This window comes from Ranitomeya imitator, chromosome 5, assembly GCF_032444005.1.
Source record: "Ranitomeya imitator isolate aRanImi1 chromosome 5, aRanImi1.pri, whole genome shotgun sequence".
NCBI classification, from domain to species: domain Eukaryota; kingdom Metazoa; phylum Chordata; class Amphibia; order Anura; family Dendrobatidae; genus Ranitomeya; species Ranitomeya imitator.
In genome coordinates, this window is record NC_091286.1 from 203,925,614 (window position 1) to 203,948,862 (window position 23,249).

Sequence of the window (23,249 nt, forward strand, 5' to 3'; positions counted from 1 at the left end):
TGTGGAGTGTTTGTAAAGAAATGTGTACAATTCCTACATTTTCTATCAGATATTTTTGTTCAACCCTTCAAATTAAACGTTACAATCTGCACTTGAATTCTGTTGTAGAGGTTTCATTTCAAATCCAATGTGGTGGCATGCAGAGCCCAACTCGCGAAAATTGTGTCACTGTCCAAATATTTCTGTCCCTAACTGTATGTCTTTGAAACATCCATTAACACTCATAACTTCTATATGATTCTGTATTACCAAGAAATTAGCTCTCTCCTTCTGCATTGAGTGCTCTTTGCATGACAGAGAACTTAACTAGCCTCTACCTACCCAGGTTACACCCAGCACCACCTTCTGGAGGTTTCTTCATAGTTCACTATATGATTTCCTTGCCGTCTTCTGAAATCACACCGATAGGGAAGTAAAGCTGAAGATGGGCTGGGAAACAACCTAAGAAGGCGGAGGCTTTTTAAGTGCTCTATCATGTCCAGAGCACTTAATGACTCATTTGCATATGGCTCAAAACATTAATTTATTGGGTATGCTGAAACAGATAGAAAGGTATCCATGGACTTCCATTGAAAACACCTGCATGTCCATATATGTGGCTTGGGGAAGTTGAGCTTACTGACAGACTCGACTTAAAGATGTGGCCCCACTATTAAATATTATATTCATTGCATAGATCTGAAAAAATGAGCAATATTTTCAATTTACAGCTATAAACACGATAAATCTTTCTGAACGTATAGCATTAGGCCACGTGCACACGTTAAGTTTTGAGTCAGTATTTGTAAGCCAAAATCAGGAGTGGAACAATCAGAGGAAAAGTATAATAGAAACACGTCACCACTAGAGATGAGTGAACATCGTTGGCTCTCTCCTTATTCGGCAAACTATAGAGCTTACCGAATAAGCTGCATCGGGAACCCGGCTAACTGGAGCGCTTCCGATAATGAGCTGTCCGGCACCGCAGCCGCATGTGTCGCGATTGTTTCACAGTCACAACACATACATGGAGAGCCCAATACACAGGCTCTCCATGCATGTGTCATGACTGTCACACAGCCGCGACACATGCAGCGGCAGTGCCGAACGGCTGATTATCGGGAGCACTCCAGTTAGCCGGGTTCCCGATGCAGCTTATTTGGTATGGTATAGCTTGCCGAATAAGGAGGGAGCCAATGATATTCGCTCATCTCTAGTCACCACTTCTGTATTATCACCCATTCATGGTTTTAGCTTACAGATACTGAGGTAAAATACTGAACGTGTGAATGTGGCCTCAAAATGATTGATATGATTACCCCTTTAACAGGTTTGATACAATAGCAATACTTTCCTTCACCTGGGCTCGATGACACTATGGTTGGTTTTGTTGTCTGAATGGGTTGTTGTTCTATTTGTGGCGTTTCAATGCATTTCTTCAAGTTACAATACTCCCATCGCACACTCGGGTCAGTGGTGTAGCACCATGGACTCTTATCATTATCTGGATTTCTGCAGTAATTTCTTTCAAGTCCCCTGTAAATACAAAATGTGTTTCATAATACACAGCTTTGAAATATTGACTCTGAATATTTTTTTTAATTTTTTAACAGCAGAGTTAAACCATTGGCAAGAGCACAACGCAAAGATGCGACAAAAGTACTTAAGTCTCTAAACAGATGAACTGCTCTAATGTGGTATTCACCTGCGAAGGCCAAATGTAACATTTTTTATTGAAATCACTTCAAACAGTACATTTTCTGATACAAAAAATGCAGCGTGTGAACACAGCCTAAGGGATTATACATATATGTAATATGCTGATTTACCGTAGTTTGCATTTTGCATGCCAGTCTGGCTAAAGTGTGCGCTGGAGTAAGATGTGCAAAATTCATTAAGCGGCTTGTGCCAGTGTAAAAACGTACCCAAGTGGGGGACTGGATTACATTTCTGCTGTAATTTGCACAACTTTTGTGAAGTTAATTCTGATTAATTTTTTGTCTTTTGTACTTTGCTCATTTTTCGAAAATTGGCTGGGGTAATAAAGCAAAAAGTTGCATTTTTTTAGATGCCTAAAAATATTCAGAAATTTCAACTAGTTTTTGTAACAACCCTGCCGGCATCACTGCATGGCCTTTCATTCCCCACCTGCCTGTTACATCAACTCACTCACCCAGTGCCATGCTGTGAGATCTGTCTGCTGCCGGCTCCATGCCATGTGCTCCATGGCGGCTTGATCTGTGTACACCTCCTGGCTGTGTGCATAGGGGAGCGGCGCCAGCAACTCCGGATTTTTATTGAGACTGTGTGCACCTCCCTAAGGTGTCCCTGGCCAATAGCCTAGAGGTCTCTGATACTTAAGACATCCTCACCCATTGGAGGATGCCTGAGCAAACTATTCCCCTCAGTTAGCATTTGCTACTGAGCTGCCAGGTTGTGTCTGTTTCCTGTCTCTGAGGGCTGCAATTCACAGGCCTTTATCTGTGTTCCGTTACTTCTGTGTCTGTACTCTGGTCTATGTCCATTCCTGTTCCTTCTTTGTTTGTTTACCATTCTCACTCTGCTGTGTTTACCTCTGTGTTACCTCTCTGCTCTGCTTGCCACTATCAGTGGCTCTGCATCTCTCTGCTCTGTTCGCCACTACCTGTGGCTCTGTGCTTCTCTGCTCCTGGCTTTGCCTCCTGCGGGTCTGGCTCTTGGCATTGCCTCCTGCGGTTTGCTCTTAGCTCGCCTCCAGTGTCTCCGCTTTTGGCTCCGCCTCCAGCATCTCCGCTCTTGACTCCGCCTCCAGCATCTCTACTCTTGGCTCTGCCTCCAGCGTCTCCGCTCTTAGCTCCGCCTCCTCCTCTGCATTCTTTTTCTCTGCTCTTAGCTCCACCTCCTGCTCTTACTCCGCCTCCTGTGGTTCTGCTTTGCATTCGCTCTTGCTCTACCTCTGTTCAGTGTGGCACCCCTAGGGGTATTTGCCACAAAAATAGTTACTGACACTAAATACAAGTACTAAGATAGCAAAACTGCACTACCACCTCCGGCCAGAAGGGGGAGCTCCAGAGACTCCCCTTGATCCATTCTGGTCTGAGAGAAGAACTGGCAGTTGGGATAAGGAGCTGAAAGTGAGAGGTCATACAGCTGAATCTCTAACAGCCCTGTGACTGTTTCCAGGCCTAAATCACCGGCCTGAGGAGAAGAGGGACAGAGAAAAAGGACATTGTGAGAACCGGGTAGTATTAATCACTACCCAGAACAGGCGCAAAGACGGATACCGGTTCCGTGGCTGTTTTCATTATATATAATACAGCAACCGGAAAAACATGAGGTGATATCAGCTTCACTAGGGCCGGACGCAGCAACAGACACAGAGTTCAGTGGTACTCCTGGAGGGGGTAAGCCGATAAAAGGACTCGGGTTGCCCGTCGAACCAGGACCCGGAGGGGACAGATTGGGCCGGCAGCCAGTTCACATACAGCAGCAGGGCCACACAGAAATTGCGTACAATAAGAGGCGAAGACCCCGGCAGGGTCAAAGTAATTCAGAGCTCCCATACAGACTCCGGTCACAGGACTGGTTGTAAATCCCTTTATGTTAAAGTAAACTGGTTAAACGTTTCAATGCCTCAGTCTTTCATTTGGACAATAGCCATCTATCCAGGATCGGGATCGTCACCGCTGGGAGAACCTGCTGCTGATCAAGTAAGTGCCTGTCCCCTCACGATACCCCTTACACTGTGCATTGCCTGAGGCCACAGCACCGGGTCAAGCCACCCGTGACATCCCGCTTAAGAGATAGACCCCATTGGTCCGGTGCTGGGTATCCCGGTCTCTTGGGCGTCACAATTGGCGTCACGAACAGGATCCAGCCAGCCCGTATACTGGGTATTGTGTGCCGTGATTGGAATCCAAAACTGTGAAAACTTGGATGAAAAATCTTGAAAATTGACTTTATTAAAGAAAATTCCATTTCCCATTAAAAACTATTGAAAGTGACTTTTCCCCATTGGTTATAATGGAGTAAAGATGGCCGCCATCCCCTGAGGTAATCACCTCATAACCATTAGGCACGAGACTCTTAATTGGGCTACGCCATTACCTGAGCCCCAGTCTGACTGAAAAACTTCAGAATCTGCCATTACAGAGCGCGCGGCGGGCGGGAGCAGCAGGGGGCGTGTCATTGTGGGCGGCACCAAGCTGAGCGCTCTGACGTCAGATCAAGGGGAAAACCAATCCTGCTGCACAGCGGAACGAATCTACACTATCCCGACGGAAGCGGAGGACCGGAAGGGTCCGGATTAACTAAGGGGGCACAGTATGTCGCAGCACGGAGACGCCGAAGCACCCGGCGACGCTAATGCAGCTGAAAGACAGAGTGTCGATAGAGAGTCCTGTAGCGCAGCGGTGCAAGTAGTGGCGCCCATCATGCCGGTGCTGATGCCATATACCCCGGGTGGCCCGTGGCTTCCAATGTATGAAGGTGAGCCTAATACCCTTGACGATTTCAGAGAAAAGATGCTGGCCCATTTTAACATGTTCCCCATGGGTGAAGTTCAGCGTGTTAGTCTCCTGATGATGCAGTTAAGTGGTCATGCTAAGCGAGAAGTCACAGCATGGGCAGCTGATCTAAAAGGCACTGTTGAACGCATATTTGCTGGATTAAAAGCTACATTTGAAACCACTGCCAGCAGCAAAGCTAAAGTACGATTCTTTAATTGCAAACAAAATGTTAATGAGGGCGTGAGAGACTTTGCCTTAAACCTGCAGGAAGCCCTTAAATCACTTACACTGGCTGAACCCATTTTTAACACCGGAGCGGATAAACTGCTAAGAGATCAATTTATTGAGGGACTCTACACCCCTTCTCACCGGGGGCATGTGAGCATGCTTGTTTTTAAGAACCCTGAATTGACATTTGCCCAATTAAAGGAGAGCGCTATACGTCTCCAGCTGGCAGAGGCACCTCGGGATCAGGAGCCTGCGCAACCCATGGCAGAGGCTCCTCAACAACAGGGAGTGCCATTGACATCAGCTATGTCCGGGGCCATTGCTAAGCCCCTGGGGTCCAGTACTAATGAGGCTCTTCAACAAAAGCTTGACTCTTTAACTGATGTTGTTGCTTCAATGGCTAAAACCATGCAGGAGATGAGAGGACCCAAGATGGAGTTGGCAAACCGTAGAGAAGATGTTCCATGGATGAGACCCCGGAGATACCCGACATGGAGAGGACGACCCCGCGACCGCTACCAACCGGATGGACAGCCCATTTGCCGCCATTGCCAGCAGCCAGGCCACTTTGCACGAGATTGTGATTTAAACGGGAATCCCCTGGGAATGCGGGACGCTTCGCAGGAATGAACTTTCAAGGCCCAACACCCTGGCACAACAGGTACATTGGAGGACGACCCATTATCCCTATCGTGCTGGACGGAATTCCCCTCAACGCTTTGCTGGACACAGGTTCCCAGATTTCATCTATACCGTATATCCTTTATAAGAGGTACTGGGCTGATGCAGATATTGATAAAGGGCCCTCTGATGTTGAACTAGATATATGGGCCAGTAATGGTAAGTTGGTACCGAAACTAGGATTCAGGGAGATGACCATAAAGATTGGTAAAGTAGAATTGAAGAAACAGGGTATAATTGTTGTTGATGTTGACCGGCGGAACTGTGAACCAACTGTATTGATAGGAATGAATGTGTTAGAGAACTGCTTTTCAGAAGTCATTTCTGTCTTACAGCAAATTGCTGAAACTGCCCAATCCTGCCAGCAGAGAGTTCTCCGGGGGGAAATAAAAGTATTGATGTTAAGGCAACAGGTAGAAGTTGCAGGTGGAGAAATCGGCAGTGTGAGGGTAAGTGATCCAACGTCTATTGTAATCCCACCAAAAACAAAAATGCTGGTAAGGTGTAGCGCAGCCATTGGTACTAAGGGACAAGATTATCAAGCCTTAATAGAACCAGTGTACACCGACAGCAGGCCCACTATACTCACAGCACGAGGGGTAGTCGAGGTACACCGGTACGACTTTTGAACTGTGGAGAGGAAGAGGTCACTTTGCCAAGGTATGCTACAGTGGCAAAGCTATATACTGTTGACAACAATGCCATCACAACCATTGAGCCCTTAGAACCAACCTGTCAGGTGGAAGTCAACGGCTCAGATGGAGAATTGGAGGATTGGAGCCAACAGCTACACGTGGGCATAAATTCAACACCTACCCATCAAAAACAAGGGGTGTATAGGCTAGTGACGGAATATGAACAAGTCTTCAGTAAACACCCATTGGACTTCGGACGGATAGAAGGGGTAGAACACACAATCCCCACCGGTGACCATCCCCCAATAAAAGAAAGATATAGACCCATACCGCCCGCTCACTATCAATGTGCAAAAGATATGCTGAGGGAGATGAAACAGGCCGGGGTAATAAGAGACAGCTGTAGCCCCTGGGCGGCCCCTCTAGTGATTGTCAAAAAAAAAGACGGAACCATGAGAATGTGCGTAGACTACCGGCAGATTAATAACATCACCCATAAAGATGCCTACCCCTTGCCTAGGATAGAAGAGTCCTTGACCGCTTTGAAATCTGCTAATTATTTTTCCACCTTAGACTTAACAAGCGGGTATTGGCAAGTCCCTGTGGCTGAGAGAGATAAGGAAAAGACGGCATTCACCACACCAATGGGTCTAAGTGAATTTAATCGCATGCCGTTCGGACTCTGCAATGCATCCGGTACCTTCCAGCGGCTGATGGAATGCTGCCTCGGACACAAAAACTTCGAGACCATCCTCCTGTACCTAGATGATGTGATCGTCTACTCAAAGACTTACGAACAACACTTAAAAGACCTGGCAGAAGTGTTCGAAGCCTTATCCAGGTATGGCATGAAAATCAAGCCATCCAAATGTCACCTTCTCAAGCCAAAGGTACAGTACCTGGGACACATCGTGAGTTCGGAGGGAGTAGCACCGGATCCCGAGAAAATAACCGCCATAAGGGATTGGCCGAGACCTACCAGCGCAAAAGAAGTGAGGCAATTCCTGGGATTGGTGGGTTACTATCGCAGATTTATAAAAGGATTTACCAAGTTGGCAGCACCCTTGCAAGACGCCTTGGTAGGGCAGACGAAGAAACCTTCAAACCGAAACCCTCCTTTCCAGTGGAACGACGAAAGGGAAGACTCCTTTGAACAACTAAAGAAGGCACTAACCGGTGAAGAGGTTCTGGCATACCCATATTACCATCAACCTTTCATCCTCTACACCGATGCCAGTAATGTGGGACTAGGAGCGGTGCTGTCACAAAAGCAAGAAGGTCAGGAGAAAGTCATCGCCTTTGCAAGTAGAAAGCTCCGGCCTACTGAAAGAAATCCAGAAAATTATAGCTCCTTCAAATTGGAACTACTGGCAGTAGTTTGGGCTGTGACTGAACGTTTCAAACACTATCTGGCCGCTGCAGAATTTATTGTCTATACTGACAACAGTCCGTTGACCCACCTGGACACAGCCAAATTAGGTGCGTTAGAACAGCGATGGATAGCCCGGTTATCTAATTACAACTTCAAGATCGAGTATCGAGCAGGTCGCAAGAATGGAAATGCAGATGCCCTATCCTGGATGCCACACTTGAGAGATGTAGAAGAAGAAACGGGGGAGCTTGAAGAAATTGAACTACCAGCCTTCCATCATCCCAAGGCAAAACATCATCAGTCAAGTACCTATCAGAAACAACAAGAGGTGAATTTTAATCCGTTAGCACACCATAGATGGGCTGACACCCAAGACAGCAATCCGGCTGTGAAGTTGGTGAAGGAACTGTTAACTGAGCAAAGTGCATATCCCGATGAGGATGCCCCAGAAGAGACGCATCAACTCTGGAAAGAGAGAGGCAAAATGTTCCTGTATCAAGGGAAGCTCTGTAGAAGGTACACCAATCCGAAAACACATGAATTGGTTTGGCAGATTATCGTGCCTAAACAAGATGTCAAGATGGTCCTCGAAGCTTACCATAATGGTGCTGGTCACTTCGGTTGGAAAAAGTTAGAAGTACTTCTAAGAGAAAGATTTTATTGGGTCGGGATGAGAAAATCAATCGAACAGTGGTGCAGAAATTGTGGCCCGTGCAACCTCAGAAGAAACGATCAAAAGAACCAAAGAGCACCACTGCAGCCCATAATCACCAAACAACCACTTGAACTTGTAGCCATGGACCACGTGAAGTTGACACCAAGCCGGTCCGGCTATGTCTATGCCTTGACCATCGTGGACCATTATTCACGCTTCTTGGTAGTAATACCCATAAAAGATCTGACAGCAAAAACAGCAGCCAAAGCGTTCCAAACGTACTTTTGTAGACCCCATGGATATCCGGAACAGGTTCTCACCGACCAAGGTACAGCCTTTGAATCAGAGATCTTCAGAGAATTCTGTAATATGTATGGTTGCAAAAAGATCCGGACGACGGCCTATCATCCACAAACAAACGGCTTATGCGAGAAGATGAACCATATTGTAATAGACCTACTAAAGACTTTACCTGAGACAGCAAGGAATCAATGGCCAGAGAAATTGCCTGACTTGGTGGATCTGTATAATCATGTCCCGGTGAGCTCCACCAACTGCACCCCAGCTTACCTTATGCGTGCAAGACCCGGCCAATTACCAATCGATCTAGAAATGGGAATTCTGAAACCAGACGCAGAAGTTCAAGACTCCAATTGGGATATCATACGGCAAAAGCAGTATCGCCAAGTGCAAGAGAGTGTGGAAAGAAGCCTTCAGCAAACTAGAGAAAGACAAGAGCGAACTTTCAACCAGAATGCTCTAGCGACCCCATTAAGACCGGGTGACCAAGTGCTCAAGAGAAACCGTCAAACCAATAAACTAGGCAATCAGTGGGAAGCCGTACCCTACACTGTTTTACCAACAAGAATGGATAATCCTAAAATGTAGGATGTATTAGCAAAAACGGAGGCTTAACATCTGTATTAGTGTCAAGAGACAATCTTAAATTGTGTCCGGAAGCATTGAAAGAGCCAGAAGTTGTCCAGCCAGAACCAGAAGTTATTCACCCCATACAGGTTCAACCAGTAAAGGAAAAAGAAGAGGAAATGTATCACACCTGTATTGGAGACTTTCCCAAAACCCTACTAACATACCATGGTGCAGTAGTGGTTCCCATGGTGGCCTTTTACCCAACACCGAACCCAATACCAGAAGTCCCAAGACAGGAAGAGGCTGACCCCGTACTACAGGAGGTTCCAGGCCAGGAAGAACAGATTCCTGATCAGAGTAATCCCATTCACGGTGGACTTGCCAACTCCATAGTCATGGAATTATCTTTAGCAGAGTGGGCAGATACAACATCCGCAGTAGACAGTAGTACACCACATGAAGAGACACCGCTATTACGTAGATCACAGCGTAGTACCCAGGGTCAATTACCGGCCAGGTATGCAGATTACCAACTATAAAACTATAGTCATTGTTATCATTCTGCAACGTTTAAGCCCAGTGCCTACAGAGACTTGTCTGTATGAACTTCTTGCATATTCTTGAACTTGTTATCAACCCGGAGGCACTAAATCAAAGCTCTGGAAAGACTGCTTTTTGAACTTTGCTTTTTGCTCTTTTTGAACTTTCTTTAGACTTTATATTGGAAAAATGGAACTAAATTCCTGGACACAAAGTGCCGTGCCTTTCCTAGTACCTTCAAGGATAGAACTGAATTAACGGACGCTATTTGAAGTGACTTTTTACAGAACTCTATTTTTGTTTCCTTGAGTGGTTTTTGTAACTTTTCATTTTTAAGACTCTGTACATATTAATTGTTATTTCAAAATGTTATCGTCCCACAGTCCCGGAGTACTGTTCTTAACTAAGGGGGAATGTGGCACCCCTAGGGGTATTTGCCACAAAAATAGTTACTGACACTAAATACAAGTACTAAGATAGCAAAACTGCACTACCACATCCGGCCAGAAGGGGGAGCTCCAGAGACTCCCCTTGATCCATTCTGGTCTGAGAGAAGAACTGGCAGTTGGGATAAGGAGCTGAAAGTGAGAGGTCATACAGCTGAATTTCTAACAGCCCTGTGACTGTTTCCAGGCCTAAATCACCGGCCTGAGGAGAAGAGGGACAGAGAAAAAGGACATTGTGAGAACCGGGTAGTATTAATCACTACCCAGAACAGGCGCAAAGACGGATACCGGTTCCGTGGCTGTATTCATTATATATAATACAGCAACCGGAAAAACATGAGGTGATATCAGCTTCACTAGGGCCGGACGCAGCAACAGACACAGAGTTCAGTGGTACTCCCGGAGGGGGTAAGCCGATAAAAGGACTCGGGTTGCCCGTCGAACCAGGACCCGGAGGGGACAGATTGGGCCGGCAGCCAGTTCACATACAGCAGCAGGGCCACACAGAAATTGCGTACAATAAGAGGCGAAGACCCCGGCAGGGTCAAAGTAATTCAGAGTTCCCATACAGACTCCGGTCACAGGACTGGTTGTAAATCCCTTTATGTTAAAGTAAACTGGTTAAACGTTTCAATGCCTCAGTCTTTCATTTGGACAATAGCCATCTATCCAGGATCGGGATCGTCACCTCTGGGAGAACCTGCTGCTGATCAAGTAAGTGCCTGTCCCCTCACGATACCCCTTACACTGTGCATTGCCTGAGGCCACAGCACCGGGTCAAGCCACCCGTGACATCCCGCTTAAGAGATAGACCCCATTGGTCCGGTGCTGGGTATCCCGGTCTCTTGGGCATCACATTCAGCAACTTGCCGTACAGGTCTCTACCTGTTTCTTTATGTTCACCAGTCTGAACAGGTTCTTACCTGTTTCCATACACCCGACTGTATACCAGTTCCTACCAGAGTATCAGCCCTGTCTGCCAGAATGCCAGCCGTGCCCGCCTGTCTGCCAGAGTGCCAGCCGTGCCAGTCTGCCTGTATCTCCGTCAAGCCAGTCTGCCCGTCAGAGCCTCTGCCGTACACATCCGTCAGCCAGTGTCACAGCCGTGCCTGTCTGCCTGTGTCTTGTCCCCGTTGGGATCAGCATTCACAGTACCTGTTAGCTTCCTATTGCACAAGTCCGACCTCACGATCAGAGGCCCCAGTGAACACCTAGGAAGGTACTTAGTTACGCCCCTTCCAGGGAAGTTTGGTCTGTGGTCCATTGGGGCCACACCCCCAGACTCCCGCGCCAACCAGTCTCGGCACGAGCGTTACAGTTTTACTCCAAAACTGATGAATCAGGGTGTAGGCAAAAGAAGGCGATATTGTAGTAAAATATTATTTCACCCCTTCACGCCAAAGCGAGCTTTGGCCTTTATGAATAAACATTTTAATAACTGTTTTATCAACGCAATCCAGGTATTTATACAGTACGTTTTTTTTTTCCAAGTACGGACATAAACACTTACTTGTTTCAAAACAAGTTGCATTTGTCAGTAGAATTGTTTTCTGATACATAGATAAAATCATTGTTCCCTCTAAGCTAACTGGGAAATTAAATTTTAGAACAGCCTAATAATGAGGTTAACGAGCCCAATTACAGAGCTAACGTTCTGCAAAATATGATATTCTTTACCTCTATCTACCATGTCCGGAGTGTACAGCTTATAGGGAACAGTATATACAAGTTAAAAAGTAACAAAACATATATTTTTATATAATTTTGTCCAGCATGGGAGTTATTATTATTATTTATTATTATAGCGCCATTTATTCCATGGCGCTTTACATGTGAGGAGGGATATACATAATAAAACAGGTACAATAATCTTGAACAATACAAGTCACAACTGGTACAGGAGGAGAGAGAACCCTGCCCGCGAGGGCTCACAATCTACAAAGTTGGGAAGTGTTACAAATCATTTGATTAAGGGATTTGCCTTCATTCTTGTAAACAAAAAAAATGACATGTAAGGGGCTTCCAAGCCCCTGCTTTCCCCTAGTCATCTGTACTCCAAATCAATATGTTCTAATATCTTTGCAGGTAAGGCAGGCAAATAGCCACTCACTGCATTTTTCTTTTACAGAAATGAAGAACATCCCCTAAGAAAGTCACTAGCAAAGTTTCATAATTGCAATGCTGAATAAATTCATGAAATAAAAAATGTTTATTTACTTAATTTTATTAACACTTTACAGGGAAGAGTATAAACAAAACTGCAATTATCTTTGTGTTGTAAACTTTACACTATTCACTGCGTTGCCTAAATACAGTGTTACCTGTACTCAGTGGGCCAGTCCCATATTACACTTCTCTACGTTCATTTTTGGTTATTTTTGTACTATAAATACATTTTGCTTTTGTGTTTTGTGTTCTCGCTCTGTTTCACATTCCTTGCGGTCTTCACGTGACTGCTTATCTGAGATTTGCATACTTGAGATGCCAACTACCTCTTTTTCTTAATGGAGACCATTGAGAGAAGTGGAAGAGGGAGTATCACATGATATCAAGTATGCACATGGCATATGAGTGAGTACTTTACACACAATTAGCGCTCATTTAGACTTTGTTTTTATCCTACATGGGAAAACCCGGACTGATTATTTTGATCTGACTCTGTGGTTCGAGTGTCATCAGTTATTCTCATAAGTGCAAAAAAAAAAGGTTTTTTGACTTTCTCCTTTCTGACAATCCGTGAAAATCGGACAGCACTCTGATATCGTTTGAGTGCATTGCAATTTTTTCACGGATTCATAAACTTGCATTGTTGATTTTGATTCATCCCTCAGGTCACAATTGGACATGTCACTGTAATTTTCCACTCTAAAAACAAGGATATGTAAATGGCCCCATAGAATATCACAGGTACAAGTGCTATCCATGAAAAGTAAACCACAGATAGCAATCAAATGCGTAAGTCAGATGCCTGAATGAGGCCAGAGGGTTCTGCACAGAATACTCCCTCACTAGTTTGTAATTAGAAAATTCCATTAATTAGCTCAATATTTAGGATTAGAATGAAATATATATTGCAGATGTCGTATTATCGGTCCTAGCACTATACCACAAACCTTATCGCATCCGTATCGCCCCCTTACCAATGTTAGTCTATGGGGCTGTGGACGATATTTGGCTGTGCAAGTCAATGAGTGCGTGGCCATCATCAGACTGCACTCGGATAACATCACGCACTGACACAATGGAGAAGATGGAGAAACCTTTTTCTCCATCTTCTCCTCATTCAAGAGAATAGGATCACACTTTGACCACACTCTGATCAAACTCTGATCATAGTTTGATCAGAGTGTCATTTATCGGCCCGACTCTTTTGGATGAGAAAAGCTTTGTCCATCTGCCGAAGCCCTTAAAAGCATACATCAAAAAAAGGCTTGTGTCAGGGGAGAAACAAGTGCGATCGACGTGACCACAACCAGGCCCGAGTGGGATGAGGGCTTGCCAATGCCGGCACCAACTTTAGCTGGATGTTCATCCAAGGATGCACATTCAGCTGAAGTGTATTGCAGAGCACTGTTTGTGTTGCCTTTTTTTCATGCTGTGTGATTTTTTTGTAATAAATATTATTGCTTGGTTAATTATGATATCATTTCAATTTATATTTGTTATATCTAAAGTAGCGGTATTGGTCTGAATTAACTCTTATAGTGGTTTCCCCCACATGATACTATTTCCTGATGTCTGCAAATCCTTTTCATTGTATTAACTTCCTGCTCTAATATCTACTGTCCTGGGTCTCTTCCTGTTATAATGTCACCAATCCTGGCCCCCTTCCTGATATAATGTCCCCCTCCTTATGGGCCCCTTCCTTGTATAATGTTGCCCATCCTCAGCCCCTTCCAGAAATTAAGTCCCCCAACAGGTGTGCTGGGTAGTGTGGTTCTACCAAATATAATGGCACATGGTTTGTATTATTGAACTACAGTATGCTTGGTTAATATATTTTTGCTGCCTTAAAGGAATTACTGCCTATTGCAGATTACCAACACCTAGCAGCACTATTTTGTCTTGCTCTTTATACTCACTCCATTGCCTTGTAATCATCTCTAACATGGCTATGTACTCGTGTTCATGTATTTGTTATATTGCATGTAATTATTTATAATAATAATTCCAGAATCCGACCTTTTCTCACCGTTGAAACTGCTAAGACTCTTACTGTCACTCTTATTCATTCTCATCTGGACTACTGCAACTCTCTTCTGATCGGTCTCCCTCTTACCAAACTTTCTCCTCTCCAATCCATCTTAAATACTGCAGCCAGGGTCATATTTCTGTCCAGCCACTTCACCGATGCCTCCATCTTGTGCCAGTCATTACACCGGCTACCCATTCACTACAGGATCCAGGATAAACTCATCTCTCTCACCCACAAAGCTCTCCACAGTTCTGCACCGCCTTATATCTCCTCTCTCATCTCTGTCTATCGCCCTACACGTGCCCTTCGTTCTTCAAATGACCTAAGACTAACATCCCCCATAATCTGAACCTCGCACCTCCATCTCCAAGACTTCTCTCATGCTGTGCCAGCTCTCTGGAATGCACTTCCCCAGACGATCAGACTGATACCTAGCCCCGACCTATTCAAGCGTGCTTTAAAAACCCATCCCTTCAAACAAGCCTACCACATCAACTACTTGGTAAACTAACTTTGCCATGTTCCCTCCTTCCAAATATTATTCTGAATCTGCACCCTACTATTCATCTGTCTCCACACCCTCCATGCACATGATAACTGCACTTGATACTTGACTATTGCACTTAAACACACGGGCTGATGACCGGATCATGCAGCTTTGTATGAAAATACCTATTTATTAGAATTGCCAGACGTGTAATAACAAGCACTTTTCACCTATTCTGTCCCCTCCCCCCCCCCCCCCCCCCCCCATTTCCTTGTAGACTGTAAGCTTGCGAGCAGGGACCTCACTCCTAATGTCACTGTTTAAATTGTCTTAACTCGTACCGAATTTATTGTTTGTACATGTCCCCGCTCAATTGTGAAGTGCTGCGGAATATGTTGGCGCTGTATAAATAAAAAAATATTATTATTATTATAATATGTATATGCCAGTTGCACTTTGTCTGAACCACGCTGCCCTAACTGTTTTTAAGGGTTTTTTGTTTGTACTGTAGTTTTTTCCTGCTGTGATTTTTTGTAATAAAGATTATCGCTTGTTTAGTTATTATACTGTATCATTCCAAATTAGAACAGGAAGGCCTAGGATGAGAGATATTATTACAGGATGAAAGAGATTTTTGCTGACTTTTTTTTCATTTTAGTGACCTAGTAAAAATTACATTTTAACCCCTTCATGACCTTGGGATTTTCCGTTTTTCGCTCCCCTCCTTCCCAGAGCCATAACTTTTTTTTTTTCTGTCAATATGGCCATGTGAGGGCTTATTTTTTGCAGGACGAGTTGTACTTTAGAATGACATCATTGGTTTTACCATGTTGTGTACTAGAAAACGGGAAAAAAATTCCAAGTGCGGTGAAATTGCAAAAAAAGTGCAATCCCACACTTATTTTTTGTTTGACATTATGATTCTCCAGGTCAGTACGAGTTCATAGACACCTAACATCACTAGGTTATTTTTTATCTAAGTGGGGAAAAAAAAATTCCAAACTTTGCAAAAAAAAACAAAAAATTGTGCCATTTTCCGATACTCGTAGCGTCTCCATTTTTCGTGATCTGGGGTCGATTGAGGGCTTATTTTTTGCGTGCCAAGATGACGTTTTTAATGATAGCATTTTGGTGCAGATACGTTCTTTTGATCGCCCGTTATTGCATTTTAATTCAATGTTGCGGCGACCAAAAAAACGTAATTCTGGCGTTTTGAATTTTTTTCTCGCTATGCCGTTTAGCGATCAGGTTAATGCTTTTTTTTTATTGATAGATCGGGCGATTCTGAACGTGGCGATACCAAATATGTGTAGATTCGATTTTTTTTTTATTGATTTATTTTGAATGGGGCGAAAGGGGGGTGATTTAAACTTTTATAGTTTTTAAATTTTTTTAACTTTTTTTTTTTACTTTTGCCATGCTTCAATAGCCTCCATGGGAGGCTAGAAGCAGGCACAGCACGATCGCCTCTGCTACATAGCAGTGATCTGCTGTTCGCTGCTATGTAGCAGAAAATCAGGTGTGCTGTGAGCGCCGACCACAGGGTGGCGCTCACAGCTACCGGTGATCAGTAACCATAGAGGTCTCAAGGACCTCTATGGTTACTATTCAGAAGCATCGCCGACCTGTGACCATGACCATGTGACGGGGGTCAGCGATGCGATCATTTCCGGCCGCCCGTCCGGAAGCGGTAGTTAAATGCCGCTGTCTGCGTTTGACAGCGGCATTTAACTAGTTAATAGGTGCAGGCAGATCGCGATTCTGCCCGCACCTATGACGGGCACATGTCAGCTGTTCAAAACAGCTGACATGTCCCGGCTTTGATGCGGGCTCACCGCCGGAGCCCGCATCAAAGCAGGGGATCTGACCTCGGACGTACTATCCCGTCCGAGGTCAGAAAGGGGTTAATATAAACTCACGTTTTTCTGCTTTGCACTTGATAGATGCTATGAATTTTGAGGTGGCCTTTTATTCCCACTCTATTGCTTTTTCTCAGTTTTATGTGGTGGCATCTTCTGGCTAAATACATACAGTATTTATACTTTAATTTCCATTTTTAACTGTATTATTCTCTATCTGCTATTTACGCACAAAGAAAGCAGACTCCCCCTTCCAAAAAAACTGCACTTACCAGAACCATAACAATAGAGCTGGAAAGTGAATAGACTCTCACATACAAAACTGCCTCACTGTCAGGTCTCCTTGCATTCCATAGTGGTTGGCTGCAGCAGCTGGCCAGAAGCAGTATCACTCAAGCGGAGTTTGTGACAGAGGAGTGATACTGGGATTAGCCTGTGTGTGCAAGCGGCGTTATGCTGTGACTCGATGTGTGAGTGATAGCGGAGTGATTCTGGGACATAATCTGTGTGTGCGAGTGGAGTGATACTGAGACTGGATGTGTGTGTGCGAGTGGAGTGATAATGGAACTCGGTGTGTGTGTGTGTGTGTGTGTGTGTGAGAGAGAGAGAGTGGAGTAATACTGGGACTGGATCTGTGTGTGCGAGTGGAGTGATACTAGGACTCGGTGTGTGTGACAGTGGAGTGATACTGGGACTCAATCTGTGTGTGCTAGTGGAGTGATACTAGGACTCGATGTGTGTGTGAGAGTGAAGTGATACTGTGACTCGTTCTGTGTGTGCGAGTGGAGTGATACTGGGACTCGTTCTGTGTGTGCAAGTGGAGTGATAATGGAACTCGGTGTGTGTGTGTGTGTGTGTGTGTGTGTGTGTGTGTGTGGGAGAGAGTGGAGTAATACTGGGACTGGATCTGTGTGTGTGAGTGGAGTGATACTAGGACTCGATGTGTGTGTGAGAGTGGAGTGATACTGTGACTCGTTCTGTGTGTGCGAGTGGAGTGATACTGGGACTAGATCTGTGTGTGAGAGTGAAGTGATACTGGGACTGGAAGTGTGTGTGCGAGTGGAGTGATACTAGGACTCGGTGTGTGTGACAGTGGAGTGATACTGGGACTCAATCTGTGTGTGCTAGTGGAGTGATACTAGGACTCGATGTGTGTGTGAGAGTGGAGTGATACTGTGACTCGTTCTGTGTGTGCGAGTGGAGTGATAATGGAACTCGGTGTGTGTGTGTGTGTGAGAGAGAGAGTGGAGTAATACTGGGACTGGATCTGTATGTGCAAGTGGAGTGATACTAGGACTCGGTGTGTGTGACAGTGGAGTGATACTGGGACTCAATCTGTGTGTGCTAGTGGAGTGATACTAGGACTCGATGTGTGTGTGAGATTGAAGTGATACTGTGACTCGTTCTGTGTGTGCGAGTGGAGTGATACTTTGACTTGTTCTGTGTGTGCAAGTGGAGTGATAATGGAACTCGGTGTGTGTGTGTGTGAGAGAGAGAGTGGAGTAATACTGGGACTGGATCTGTGTGTGCGAGTGGAGTGATACTAGGACTCGGTGTGTGTGACAGTGGAGTGATACTGGGACTCAATCTGTGTGTGCTAGTGGAGTGATACTAGGACTCGATGTGTGTGTGAGAGTGAAGTGATACTGTGACTCATTCTGTGTGTGCGAGTGGAGTGATACTTTGACTCGTTCTGTGTGTGCAAGTGGAGTGATAATGGAACTCGGTGTGTGTGTGTGTGTGTGTGTGAGAGAGAGAGTGGAGTAATACTGGGACTGGATCTGTATGTGCGAGTGGAGTGATACTAGGACTCGGTGTGTGTGACAGTGGAGTGATACTGGGACTCAATCTGTGTGTGCTAGTGGAGTGATACTAGGACTCGATGTGTGTGTGAGAGTGAAGTGATACTGTGACTCGTTCTGTGTGTGCGAGTGGAGTGATAATGGAACTCGGTGTGTGTGTGTGTGTGTGTGTGGGAGAGAGTGGAGTAATACTGGGACGGGATCTGTGTGTGTGAGTGGAGTGATACTAGGACTCGATGTGTGTGTGAGAGTGGAGTGATACTGTGACTCGTTCTGTGTGTGCGAGTGGAGTGATACTGTGACTCGTTCTGTGTGTGCGAGTGGAGTGATACTGGGACTCGTTCTGTGTGTGCGAGTGGAGTGATAATGGAACTCGGTGTGTGTGTGTGTGTGTGTGTGTGTGTGAGAGAGAGTGGAGTAATACTGGGACTGGATCTGTATGTGCGAGTGGAGTGATACTAGGACTCGGTGTGTGTGACAGTGGAGTGATACTGGGACTCAATCTGTGTGTGCTAGTGGAGTGATACTAGGACTCGATGTGTGTGTGAGAGTGGAGTGATACTGTGACTCGTTCTGTGTGTGCGAGTGGAGTGACACTGGGACTCGTTCTGTGTGTGCGAGTGGAGTGAAAATGGAACTCGGTGTGTGTGTGTGTGTGGGAGAGAGTGGAGTAATACTGGGACTGGATCTGTGTGTGTGAGTGGAGTGATACTAGGACTCGATGTGTGTGTGAGAGTGAAGTGATACTGTGACTCGTTCTGTGTGTGCGAGTGGAGTGATACTGTGACTCGTTCTGTATGTGCGAGTGGAGTGATACTGGGACTCGTTCTGTGTGTGCGAGTGGAGTGATAATGGAACTCGGTGTGTGTGTGTGTGTGTGAGAGAGAGAGTGGAGTAATACTGGGACTGGATCTGTATGTGCGAGTGGAGTGATACTAGGACTCGGTGTGTGTGACAGTGGAGTGATACTGGGACTCAATCTGTGTGTGCTAGTGGAGTGATACTAGGACTCGATGTGTGTGTGAGAGTGAAGTGATACTGTGACTCGTTCTGTGTGTGCGAGTGGAGTGATACTGGGACTCGTTCTGTGTGTGCAAGTGGAGTGATAATGGAACTCGGTGTGTGTGTGTGTGTGTGTGTGTGTGTGTGTGTGTGTGTGTGGGAGAGAGTGGAGTAATACTGGGACTGGATCTGTGTGTGTGAGTGGAGTGATACTAGGACTCGATGTGTGTGTGAGAGTGGAGTGATACTGTGACTCGTTCTGTGTGTGCGAGTGGAGTGATACTGGGACTAGATCTGTGTGTGAGAGTGAAGTGATACTGGGACTGGAAGTGTGTGTGCGAGTGGAGTGATACTAGGACTCGGTGTGTGTGACAGTGGAGTGATACTGGGACTCAATCTGTGTGTGCTAGTGGAGTGATACTAGGACTCGATGTGTGTGTGAGAGTGGAGTGATACTGTGACTCGTTCTGTGTGTGCGAGTGGAGTGATAATGGAACTCGGTGTGTGTGTGTGTGTGAGAGAGAGAGTGGAGTAATACTGGGACTGGATCTGTATGTGCAAGTGGAGTGATACTAGGACTCGGTGTGTGTGACAGTGGAGTGATACTGGGACTCAATCTGTGTGTGCTAGTGGAGTGATACTAGGACTCGATGTGTGTGTGAGATTGAAGTGATACTGTGACTCGTTCTGTGTGTGCGAGTGGAGTGATACTTTGACTTGTTCTGTGTGTGCAAGTGGAGTGATAATGGAACTCGGTGTGTGTGTGTGTGAGAGAGAGAGTGGAGTAATACTGGGACTGGATCTGTGTGTGCGAGTGGAGTGATACTAGGACTCGGTGTGTGTGACAGTGGAGTGATACTGGGACTCAATCTGTGTGTGCTAGTGGAGTGATACTAGGACTCGATGTGTGTGTGAGAGTGAAGTGATACTGTGACTCATTCTGTGTGTGCGAGTGGAGTGATACTTTGACTCGTTCTGTGTGTGCAAGTGGAGTGATAATGGAACTCGGTGTGTGTGTGTGTGTGTGTGTGAGAGAGAGAGTGGAGTAATACTGGGACTGGATCTGTATGTGCGAGTGGAGTGATACTAGGACTCGGTGTGTGTGACAGTGGAGTGATACTGGGACTCAATCTGTGTGTGCTAGTGGAGTGATACTAGGACTCGATGTGTGTGTGAGAGTGAAGTGATACTGTGACTCGTTCTGTGTGTGCGAGTGGAGTGATAATGGAACTCGGTGTGTGTGTGTGTGTGTGTGTGGGAGAGAGTGGAGTAATACTGGGACGGGATCTGTGTGTGTGAGTGGAGTGATACTAGGACTCGATGTGTGTGTGAGAGTGGAGTGATACTGTGACTCGTTCTGTGTGTGCGAGTGGAGTGATACTGTGACTCGTTCTGTGTGTGCGAGTGGAGTGATACTGGGACTCGTTCTGTGTGTGCGAGTGGAGTGATAATGGAACTCGGTGTGTGTGTGTGTGTGTGTGTGTGTGTGTGAGAGAGAGTGGAGTAATACTGGGACTGGATCTGTATGTGCGAGTGGAGTGATACTAGGACTCGGTGTGTGTGACAGTGGAGTGATACTGGGACTCAATCTGTGTGTGCTAGTGGAGTGATACTAGGACTCGATGTGTGTGTGAGAGTGGAGTGATACTGTGACTCGTTCTGTGTGTGCGAGTGGAGTGACACTGGGACTCGTTCTGTGTGTGCGAGTGGAGTGAAAATGGAACTCGGTGTGTGTGTGTGTGTGGGAGAGAGTGGAGTAATACTGGGACTGGATCTGTGTGTGTGAGTGGAGTGATACTAGGACTCGATGTGTGTGTGAGAGTGAAGTGATACTGTGACTCGTTCTGTGTGTGCGAGTGGAGTGATACTGTGACTCGTTCTGTATGTGCGAGTGGAGTGATACTGGGACTCGTTCTGTGTGTGCGAGTGGAGTGATAATGGAACTCGGTGTGTGTGTGTGTGTGTGAGAGAGAGAGTGGAGTAATACTGGGACTGGATCTGTATGTGCGAGTGGAGTGATACTAGGACTCGGTGTGTGTGACAGTGGAGTGATACTGGGACTCAATCTGTGTGTGCTAGTGGAGTGATACTAGGACTCGATGTGTGTGTGAGAGTGAAGTGATACTGTGACTCGTTCTGTGTGTGCGAGTGGAGTGATACTGGGACTCGTTCTGTGTGTGCAAGTGGAGTGATAATGGAACTCGGTGTGTGTGTGTGTGTGTGTGTGTGTGTGTGTGGGAGAGAGTGGAGTAATACTGGGACTGGATCTGTGTGTGTGAGTGGAGTGATACTAGGACTCGATGTGTGTGTGAGAGTGGAGTGATACTGTGACTCGTTCTGTGTGTGCGAGTGGAGTGATACTGGGACTAGATCTGTGTGTGAGAGTGAAGTGATACTGGGACTGGAAGTGTGTGTGATAGCGGAGTGATACTGAAGCCCAATCTGTGTCTGAGAGCGGGTGATACTGAGACCAGATGTTTGTGTGAGAGTGAAATGATACTGGGACCCAATCTATGCATGCGAGTGGAGTGATAAAGGGACTCGATGTGTGTGTGACAGTGAAGTGATACTGTTGCGCTGGGTGAGGAAGGAGTAAGTGCATGACAAAGGGGAGAGGGAAGGAAGAGCCCATACACTAGGGAAGTGGGGAGTGGAGACCCCTAGGCAGATCTAAAATCATCCTGTCTGCCCTCAACATCCCTAAATAGGTACTGCACCTATCGATGAGCAGGAACCTAATCCCTGCCTGACCTTAGCTATAGGCCCTGATTTGAGGACAGGGTATCCACTAGTCATTCTCCACTACAACTAAAGACAGAAAGGGTAGATGAATAAGGGAACACTTAGCATGCAGACCACCGAGATGTCACTGCTTAGTACTTCCAAGTAGACAGAGACAAGTAAGAGCTAACTCCAGCAACATGTTGCAGGCACGGAATGAATATAAACCCTCAGTAAAGGAGTCTAATTAGCAGCAGAAGGTGGAGGTAACTGTTTAGTCCTAAAGGGAGATGGATATCGCTTCACAACAGAGATATAATGATCAAGAAGGTGCTTGAGCTAATCGCAAAGACCTTCTACATCTGGATCCAGGATGAGTGTCAGATTCTGGGACCCGATCTGTGTGTTTGCGCCGCAGTGCAATGCAGGTGGTACAACGAGGCACATTGAAGCAATGCAGATCTCTGTGCAAGAGTCCATCCACCACTGGCACTTGTCAGCTGTAATAGTTTAGGGTCTGGTGAGTGCAATTTTTTTGGAGGGTGTCTGATTTCTTTAATTAAGGGTCCAGCTGTATTCTTTAAATTTTTTTAGCTGCCTGGACACTTCCTCATTAAACCACCACTAGGACTTATTTTTGAAGTACGCCTTATATTTCTAGCTTACTCCCCAAAAGGACGAACATTTCTGCTAGGGCTTATTTTCAGGGAAACAAGGTATGTGCATTTTTGCCTTGTTTTTTATGTGTTTTTTTCCCACATTCATCAGACTATGTGACAAATGCTGCAAAAATGCTGTAATAATTGACAAGGAAAAAATAAGCAAAAAGTGCATAAGACTTCAAAAATTGCATTCAGTTTGCTGATACTAGAACATCCTTCAGTTTTGTGATAAAACTGTGTGGAAAAAGTTATAAAATGCAAATATTTCTTTGATTACCGTATATTTTGACCATATTTACTATGCTGCCTGCAGCACCTTTTTTATATTTTGGGGGAGGTGGATTATTTGTGGAGCATACCACACTTTATTACAGTCTGCTGCTCTCTTCTGGTTATCTACAGATATTACATGTACATCCTAAGATGCTGCAGATTGTAACATATTAATTGTCACTGTTATTCCATTTCATCATTCATTATATCTACTCTAGCACGCTGCACTTTAAATATATCTAATTGCACAGTACAATCTACTTTTGCATGCTACACATTCATCTAATTTGACAGCATCCATAATTTTCTGCATATGTGATTATTTACTGTATATGCTACCATACATGCACCATGA

General features: G+C 45.5%; 1 protein-coding gene across 2 annotated transcripts in view; it reads right to left on the reverse strand.

The window, feature by feature from the left end:
* PLG (plasminogen) overlaps positions 1-23,249 on the reverse strand; it is a 218,913-nt gene that overhangs the window by 64,802 nt on the left and 130,862 nt on the right. For both annotated transcript variants that reach the window (XM_069769519.1, XM_069769520.1), the window contains exon 11: positions 1,340-1,515. In XM_069769519.1, the coding sequence (XP_069625620.1) occupies positions 1,340-1,515 (176 nt within the window). The remainder of the gene's footprint in view (positions 1-1,339; positions 1,516-23,249) is intronic.